The sequence below is a fragment of the Palaemon carinicauda genome, chromosome 31 (genome assembly GCF_036898095.1).
Source record: "Palaemon carinicauda isolate YSFRI2023 chromosome 31, ASM3689809v2, whole genome shotgun sequence".
In the NCBI taxonomy this organism is placed as follows: domain Eukaryota; kingdom Metazoa; phylum Arthropoda; class Malacostraca; order Decapoda; family Palaemonidae; genus Palaemon; species Palaemon carinicauda.
In genome coordinates, this window is record NC_090755.1 from 64,464,616 (window position 1) to 64,475,198 (window position 10,583).

The 10,583-nt window shown below is 35.1% G+C and overlaps 1 protein-coding gene across 1 annotated transcript in view; it reads right to left on the reverse strand.

The window, feature by feature from the left end:
• LOC137624996 (homeobox even-skipped homolog protein 2-like) overlaps positions 1-9,217 on the reverse strand; it is a 13,626-nt gene extending 4,409 nt beyond the window's left edge. Inside the window, exon 1 of the mRNA XM_068355929.1 lies at positions 8,547-9,217. Coding sequence (XP_068212030.1) covers positions 8,547-9,217 — 671 coding nt within the window. The remainder of the gene's footprint in view (positions 1-8,546) is intronic.
• Between the last annotated feature and the right edge of the window lie 1,366 nt (positions 9,218-10,583).

Here is a 10,583-nt window from a genome sequence, read left to right on the forward strand (position 1 = left end):
AATATATTGTAGTACGTTGGTCAAAATTCACCCGTAACTTTTTGAGTTAGGTCGGTAACAAACAAAAAGACAGAGGTGAAAACATTCTTGCCTGTTTGTCTTTCAACAATTCCAACTCTTAGTGAGATAAAGATTCACTTCCACGAACATCATGTCTCTAAAGAATGGAACTTGTAATGTTTCTCAAGTTGATATATATTTTGAAATTGAGTTTTATGTAAGTGGGGGATATAAACTCGACGCTATCTTTTATCATTATTATGGTGAGAGAGAGAGAGAGAGAGAGAGAGAGAGAGAGAGAGAGAGAGAGAGAGAGAGAGAGAGAGAGAAGGGGTGAAAGAGCCTGAGGGTGGTGAGAGCGAGAAGGGGTGAGAGTGAGAAGGGGTGAGAGAGGGAGAGAATAGTGAGAGTCAAAGAAGACTGAGGGGCCAAGATGTTCATTCCATACCAGTTATGTAACAGATGAACTCTTTATGATTAGTTGGCAGCTTGACTCTGCGTTATCCATTTCAGTGTTAAAATTACAAACTTCATTTCTAGCTAAGCTGACATTATGTAGTTACCGATAATCTGTTGTGTTACGTCTTTATAATGCGATTTGTGAAACGACAGAAACAAGTATAAAGTCACGCCATTTTTAAGGAACAAGACCCCAAGGATTTCAATAGATAGAACAGAATTATATTTGAATAAGAACTAATTTTGGGCCAGAGTTCGTAAACAAATGCACAAAAGCTATCTAGAATATGGTACCAATGGGGCAAGGGGTGGGTGCGCGTTAAAGAACTTAATTTCAAGGTTGTAAGCATTGTTTTTCTCCCTTTTTAGCTTAGCATTTTCAGTTCGTATTATATAGTTTATTTTTTACGGTATATGTGTTTATTTTTCTAGTTTTATTACCCTGATTTTTGGACAGCTTACTGGAAGATGTAAATGAGAATGTAGCAGCTGCACAGTAATCAGTTTCAGTAATCAGTAATAGTGATGTGGTTAAGGATCAACCTGAAGGAACAGTGTTTCATGGCGACTGAGACATCTTTGATCAGCTGTCTGATATTTATGGAACTGGATCAGTTCAAAACACAGTTGGACTCTACATGGAAGAAATTGGATTCTGTATAGATGTTGGCCTGAAATTTGTCCCTCGTATGACTGAACCCATTCCTGAGAAGACTCAAAAGTCCAGTTTAAGAGTTTCCACCATAGTACAGGAGAAAACGACATGAAGAACCAACCCTCATAGAGCCCTCAAACTGTGCTGAAAATTCCAGCATCAAGATTATGATTTTTTTTTCGAGATTATTGGTTGTCATATGCCCTTTGAGGGTCAATTTATCCCTGTTATGTTGGGATCTGTGTCTAGAAGGCTACTGCCAATTCTTCAAACTGTACGACAACTATGTTTGTATATATATGTATATGCATATATATCTATATATATCTATATATATATATATATATATATATATATATATATATATATATATATATATATGTATATATACACACATATATATATTATATATACACACTCACATATATATATATATATATATATATACATACACGTATATTATATATCCACACTCACACACACACACACACACACACATATATATATATATATATATATATATATACATATATATAGATATATATATACAGATATATGTATATATACTGTATCATATATACAGTATATATACAGTATTATATATATATATATATATATATATATATATATATATATATATATATATATATACGCATACATATTATTTATACATATATATACACACTCACACACACACACATATATATATATATATATATATATATATATATGTGTGTGTGTGTGCGTGTGTGATAAATTTTGCACATTTAGACGTGGTTTTCATATTTAAAAAGGCGATATATTTTTTATACATTAATGTCTGGATTCTCTTAAAGACCTCAGAATCAGAGCCAGCAAAATTACACAAAGACTACAGCTTCTAACTGGCCGGAAGTCGAACCCGGGGCCAGGAAACTTGCATGAAACTCCGCCCTGGTATCAGGAAAGGGGAAACCCCACCCTTCCAGCGGGAAGGGGGGAGATCCGCCCTGCCAGCGGGAAGGGGAGAGCCCCGCCCTGCCAGCGGGAAGGGGGGAGATCCGCCCTGCCAGCAGGAAGGGGGGAGCCCCGCCCTGCCAGTGGGAAGGGGGAGCCCCGCCCTGCCAGCGGGAAGGGGGGAGATCCGCCCTGCCAGCGGGAAGGGGGGAGCCCCGCCCTGCCAGCGGGAAGGGGGGAGATCCGCCCTGCCAGCGGGAAGGGGGGAGATCCGCCCTGCCAGCGGGAAGGGGGGAGCCCCGCCCTGCCAGCGGGAAGGGGGGAGATCCGCCCTGCCAGCGGGAAGGGGGAGATCCTCCCTGCCAGCGGGAAGGGGAGAGCCCCGCCCTGCCAGCGGGAAGGGGGGAGCCCCGCCCTGCCAGCGGGAAGGGGGGAGATCCGCCCTGCCAGCGGGAAGGGGGGAGATCCGCCCTGCCAGCGGGAAGGGGGGAGATCCGCCCTGCCAGCGGGAAGGGGGGAGCCCCGCCCTGCCAGCGGGAAGGGGGGAGCCCCACCCTGCCAGCGGGAAGGGGGGAGGCCCTCCGGGCTAGCAGGAAGGGGGCAGCCCCGCCCAGCCAACAATAGAGAGTTCCTGTATCTAGCTTATTTTTAAAAAAAATGAATAGTGGAATCAGGAAGGCTCTCGTGAAAAGCAAAAAAAGAATCTTGAAGACTTCTTTCTCTCCATAAGGAAGAAGTCTTCAAGATTCTTGTTTGGAAGACTTCATCTTCCTCATGGAGAAAAAGAAAGTCTTCAAGATTCTTGTTTAGAAGACTTCTTTCTTTTAAGAAGAAAGGGATCAGCGACAAGTGGAATCAGGAAGGCAGTCAGGAAAAGCAAAACAAGAATCTTGAAGACTTCTTTCTCTCCATGAGGAAGACGAAGTCTTCAAGATTTCTGTTTTGAAGACTTCTTCTTCCTCGTGGATAGAAAGAAGAAGTCTTCAAGATTCTTGTTTTGAAGACTTCTTTCTTTTAAGAAGAAAGGGATCAACGACAAGTGGAATCATGAATGCAGTCATGAAAAGCAAAACAAGAATCTTGAAGACTTCTTCTTTCTCTCCATGAGGAAGAAGTCTTTAAGATTCTGGTTTTGAAGAATTCTTCTTCCTCATGGAGAGAAAGAAGAAGTCTTCGAGATTCTTGTTTAGAAGACTTCTTTCTTCTAAGACGAAAGGGATCAATGACAATTGGAATCAGGAAAGCAGTCATGAAAAGCAAAACAAGAATCTTGAAGACTAATGACTGGTTTATTTGAAAGGATTCGGACAGAAAATACAGGAAGAAGAGGGAGAAAGGAAGGAGAACGGGAGAAAAGAAATAAAGTATCCGAAAAGGAGAACTAGTTATTTGTTGATCAGTTTACGATTGCGCAAATTTGAGAAGAGTAATTATAGCCCATAATGTTGAAAAGCCAAAAATAAAGATTGTGCAGAATAAGGTGGAAACTGCACAGAAGTAGAGAATATTGAAAGACCAAATCTGAAAGTCTTCAAAATTCTCCCAACTCGTTGTTCGACTCCAATTTGTTTTTCTTCATCAATAGTAAAGTTGAATGCTTTCCTATCAGAGCTCCAAAAGATTCTTGGTCTCTCTCTTAGGAGAAGTATGGAATACCGGTGCATTTCCAAATCAGATTCAAATTGTCATTCGTCTTGAGCAGGAATGTTAGAAAAGGTAAAAAGATGGTTTTAATCGTTTTATTGATCAACCCAAATTTGCACGATTTTATCACCGACTTGCCTCTGAGGCCATGAAAAAGAGAAACAAGATTTGGGTAATGCAGAAAAGGCTTTGGTGAAAGTTAAGAGAATTATTGAATCTACGACTGTGGAAGAAAACCAAAATAAATCCTCGAAAAGGAATCAACGACAAGTGGAATCAGGAAGGCAGTTATGAAAAGCTAAACAAGAATCTTTAAGACTAATGATGGATTTATTTGAAAGGATTCGGACAGAAAATACAGGAAGAAGAGGGAGACAGGAAGGTGAACGGGAGAGAAGAAATAAGGAATCCGAAAAGGAGAACTATTGTTGATCACTATACGATTGTGCGGATTTGAAATGAAAAAGTAAAGTCCATAATGTTGAAGATCCAAAAATAAAGATTGTGCAGAATAAGGCGGAAACTGCACAGAAGTAGAGAATATTGAAGGACCAGAGAAAGCTAAAATGTGTCAGACTCATCATCATCTGTCTGTCATCCAACACAAGTAACAGCTTTTAAAAGATGCAACCAACGTTCCGTTCCCCTTACGGGCTGCCAACACAAGGGCCCGTGGTCCGCCTTGTATATAGGCGGGTCAATCTAAATCATCATCATCAGGAGAGGTAATTCAAGACACGAGACCTCTCAAGGTCATTATAAAAAGGATATTTTGATTGCAAAGGAATCAATGGTTCAATTGGGTTCCGCCAAGATGTTCGTCAAAATAAATTCGACCAAGAAGCGCAACGGCTGGAGGAGAGGAACTGGCCAAACGAATACTCTGAGGAAAGAGTTTGCTGCCCTTCATCGGGACCCCTAAAAGATTGATACACAATCGGGACGTCAAAACGAAAGTTAGCTTACAGGAAGAGTAGGAACGGGGTACCTTCGCACGGGCACATACGTGTTTGTGTAAACATACACACACACACACACACACACACACACACATATATATATATATATATATATATATACATATGTGTGTGTGTGTGTGTTTGTGTTTGTGTATGCTGGATATTATTTTCTTACCTGTTCCTATTTTGCTAATTTCTCTGATAAATTAATTTATGGGGGAATAAAACATTAAAGAGAATTTTGTATAATTACGTTTTGATATAGCTGACCATAACAGGTGGTAAGTAGAGTATTGAGAAAATAGATCTTCTTCATTCCTGTTTTTTCTGAGGCTAAACTAACTAGTTTAGCATTTAAGTCCTATGGCATTAGGACACTCTTCATAGATGCTGATGCTCATGGAGGTGTAGACCCAAATGCTATTTTACCTTCGTTTTTTATAAAGACCACTGATTTCTTAGCTCCTAAATTGTCTGCTATTTTCTTCAAGTTATCAAATTATATATTTATATATATATATATATATATATATATATATATATATATATATATATAGATATATATATATAGATATATATATATATATATATATATATATATATGTATATATATACATATATATAGATATGTTATATATATATGTATATATATAGATATATATATATATATATATATATGTATATATATAAATTTATATATATATGTGTGTATATATATGTATATATGTATATATATATATATATATATATATATGCATATATATATATATATATATATATTATTTATTATAGTCACAAAAGGAGAACTGAGTTTGTGTTTTCATTTTTCCTTTAGTGTCTATAAAACTTGATTATTTTATGCTCATCACGTGTTAGCTTTTGTGATTTCTACACTCACACACATATATGTATATATATATATATATATATATATATATATATATATATATATATATATATATATATATATATATATATATATATAATGATAAATTTTGCACATTTAGACGTGTTTTTCATATTTATAAAAGCTATATATTATACTCCCTTAATATCTGGATTCTCTCTATACCTCGGGATCAGAGAACCAACGGGGAATCAACTCAAGAGATAATAGCTTTTGGTCGGCCGGGGAATCGAACCCTGGTCCGAGAAACTGGCATGAAAATTGGTATTACACACACACACACAAACACACACAATCACACACACACACACACACACATATATATATATATATATATTATATGTGTGTGTGTGTGTGTGTGTGTGTTTTGTATTTGCAGTGGATATTTGTGACGTCAAATGATAATAAAAAAAATGAAATATCGTGTGTGTGTGTGTGTATGTTTTGTATTTGCAGTGGATATTTGTGACGTCAAATGATAATAAAAAAAATGAAATATGGCAACTCGATTTGTAACTTTTGTATGCTTTTGCTAACAAAGACAGCCCTTTACTGTCTTTGGTTCGCTAAGGTTTGTGAAGGCTCCGCCCATTTCGTAGAAGTAGTAAGAAGAGCATATAAGGCCAAGGGCTCCAACAGGGAGAAAAGCCCAGTGAGAAAAGGAGATAAGAAAACGGATAAGTGTGTCCGATTGTAGTACTGAGGATGCATGGTGGAGAAGGTAAATTGCCGAGTGATTAAAAGTTTTGAAGAAGCCATGTGCAAATTAAAAAATTTTGATGAGAAAGTGATTTATTTTGTGTGAAAGTTGGTCTGTGACAAAGGTGTATTATCTCCTTTACTGGTGTATATATTAAATGGTGAAGTAGTGCATTAGGTCAGAGGAAGAAAATGAGACCTGTTCATAATTGTGGGATGGGACTATGAGTCATGAAGGGGCTGTGGAATGATAATTGGTGATGATGATGAGGAACCGTAAAAATTAAGGAAAGTTGGAAATTGTTCGTAAAGGGGTGTTGCGTTAATAGAAAATTTGGGCAAAAGTTTAATTAAGAAGTTAAAAAGATGCATAGGAAATGAGTAAATAAATATTCTTAATGTAGATATAAGGTTGAAAGTTGTCAATTCATATAGGCATTTAGAAATGAATACGATATACTTCGGAATATATGAGGTGAGGTGAATCATTGAATAGGTACAATTATGAAGGTATCAGATGCATATAACAAGTATTGAAAACACGCAGTGTTCTTGGAAGCCATGATGGTAATGTAAGAAGGAACTGTAGAACCAACTTCCATGTATGAAAGTGAAGTGTTGATATTTAATATATAATAAAATAGGGTTAAAACTGATAAGATGGATTGCTTGCATTGTATACTCGATTCCTAAAAACTGTAGTAATAAAGGTTGGTATATGTAGAAGTAGTAAATAATGAAAAGTTAGATCTGAGTGTTTTAAGATGGTTTGGACATGTCGAAAGAATGGAAGATCACAGATTTGAAAAAAAAAGGCTCAATTCACAAGCAGTAGGAAAGAGAGGGAGTAGAGTAATTAGCAATTGCTGGATTGGCATGATAAGAGAAGTATCTAAAGATAAGGGACAAAATCTCGAGGAAGTGTGTGTTTAAGATATGTCTAAATGTTGCATTCTGTTTACGGGCGTCGATGTACTGAGGATGAACGTATCTATGTAGAGGTATGAGGTGGCCAATTTTGATATATATATATATATATATATATATATATATATATATATATATATATATATATATATACTGTATATATATATATATCTTTTTTTTACAATTCGTCTGTTAAATGTGAATTCAGTAGTGACTGATTCATTGTTTTTACTCTCTCTCTCTCTCTCTCTCTCTCTCTCTCTCTCTCTCTCTCTCTCTCTCTCTCTCTCTCTCTCTCTCTCTCTCTCTCTCTCTATATATATATATATATATATATATATATATATATATATATATATAAAATATATATATATATATATATATATATATATATATATATATATATATATATATGTACGTTATGCTTTATTTGTCAAAGTTAGTACGAGTGATGTAAATTAAAATTAAAATAAAACTCATTAAATTTCATACAGCTTCAGACACCTGTTTCAGTAGCTTACTGTAGCTTCATCAGGAAATACATATACTCATGTAAAACATACAAAGATTGAGAGTTTTAAAACTAAGGCTCCGAATATTCAAGAAGGTACAAGACAAAATTTCTGTTGGTCAGAAAAGACGAGACAGTAAACGGAAGGCTTAATCATTTGCCAATATTTATCCTCTTAGGCATTTATCGAATACTTATTTTTTATCGCCGGTAGATATAAATTCAAATGGCTGTGCATTAGCCAACAGCAATAAAGGTATCATTGAGCAAGGAACATATGTCAGAAAAGGATTAAACTAAGGAAAAATACTGATAACGTTGAGGACGAATTAGCTGATAATATTAAGACTGCGTCCATATAATCACACTCTCAGACATCTGCCTTATATAAACCAAGAGAATAAAGACACGGTATGCTGACTTGTTCTTCCTGCCAGTCAGATACTGCATAAGAGTTGTGCTTCAGTTTTCTATCAGAATTTTGTAAAGATAATTTCATTATATAACCTGCATTAGAATATATTGATGGCGATGCTGTAAACGTTTAACAAGAATATGAGTTTATACGAATGAAATTGATTAACCCAATTTTTGTGGTTTAAAAAATACAGTTGTCATTGACCATAGTTTATATGTAATAGAGATATTTATGAATGCTGTTTAGGGAACGGGTAAACTTTATGACTATTCTACTTTCCATAGTATTATCAATTTTAGTAAATAAGAAACACCGATTTGACCAAAAATATCTAATGATAATCTTATAATTGTCACGTTACTAGGCCAGAATGGCAATATATTTTGTTAAAAACTGTACAATATAGAATTTATGGCATATCCTCGACCAACCTGCGTATACCCGTATCGTGAGATCCATCTGTAGAGTTCGCAGTTGTCGTGTGCACGACTAAAGTAGCATCGTTGTTCAAATAAGGTGAACTGGAAGTCGTCGGTGATCCGTACGTGGCGGTTGAAGACGTGTAACCTGTGATATCTGACACGTGAGAAACTTGCTTATCTGCAGGGTGAACGGGAGAGCTGGAGGGTCGTAATGTTTCGATCTTGGCAAAACGTGGGAGACCCATTTGTGTCTTGCAAGGAAATGTCCCCGTGTCTCCCATGCAGAAATGATCGCTAGGCTGCGAATTGGCGGGAAATCTATCATCCGTAGATCCCCCTTCGTTGATTGGTGGTTTCGTATGATGGTGATAAGGATTGTCGGTGTTATCAATGGCAGGAATTTTGGGTTCATTCTGGTCCTCTTGGTGTGTAATGGGTGAGAGTTTTCCTTGAATACCCAAAGGGATTTCGTCCTTTGGTGGCGTCACAGCTGGGCGTTCAATCTTCCTATTGGTGTCAGTATCTTGCCTCTGTTTCTCTTCCGTGTGATCCGAATCATCACAGGTCAGAACTGGAGGTAAGTTTTGAGGTTTCTTATCCAAATACACTGGACTGAATTTGGTCATTCTTTCGTTTTCCACCGTAGAGGCTTTGGGCATGTTAGGAGGCGTTATAGACATCATTGGAGGTAATCGTGGAGTAAATTCTGTTAAATGTTTCCGATGGAAGTCATTGTTTTTCCAGTCTTCATACAGTCGAAGGTTCTTGTAGCTTTTCTGTAAAAGATTATTCATTTATTACTAGTCTTTTATATAAAGTAAATAGGACAAGATTTATGAAGATTATATTGATAAGCCTGGTGAGCACAGAGTGAACTATCTCACCAATTATCAATGTATGATACATCTTTGATAAAAATCCCGGCTAAGAAAATTCAGGTCTATACTATTAGCAACTTGATAGTTATTAATCGAAGCTAATATTCTACAGTATATGCAGTATTGTAGTAAAATAAGTAACTCTTAAATTCATTCAATACTGTGGTGACTCAGACAAATCGATTAACTTAAAATTAATCCCATTGTCTACTCTTAATTATTTACTCATTTTATTTACTATTTTTACCATTGTGTTTTACAGAAGATCTTCAGCTGATGCAGTGATCCTTAGCCCGATCAAAGGTAATGTGTTATAATTCAGATTATTTTTCCATACCATTTATAAGAATTCTTTACATAGAAAAGTACATTTTAATCCGTAGAGTTATATGTGTAAGAAACATGATGGCAGGTAGGTACCAGAGGTGTATTTTGAATGTTTTTGATTAATGTGTGGCTGATTCTGAAAGAAGTACATGAGAAAATTTATATGCTCTTTGGCAATGATAATATTATATGGTTGAGGTATTCAGTGTTAAGTCGAGGGGCTATTGAATACTAAGAGGCTATTTTTTCAAGAACATTAAATTGTTTCTCCCCTAATAGGAAACAGTTAGAGAAGATAAAACAAGACAGGGTAACTATTACATTCATACTTTCATATTTTAACGCAATATACATTGTGTATGTATATATATATATATATATATATATATATATATATATATATATATATATATATATATATATACTGTATATGTGTATATATATATATATATATATATATATATATATATATATATATGTATATACTGTATATGTGTATATATATATATATATATATATATATATATATATATATACTGTATATGTATATATATATATATATATATATATATATATATATATATATATATATATATATAAATATATATATATATATATATATATATATATATATATATATATATATATATATATATATATATATATATATATATATATATACAGGCTATGTACTGTTATATGTTTATGTAAATACTGCATATGTATGCATATATGATATATATACACTGTATGTATATATGTATGTATGCATGTATTTTTATCAAAAGCTCTTCCGTGTTGAGCACAAAAATTAAAATTTAGATTGTAATTAGTGATTTGC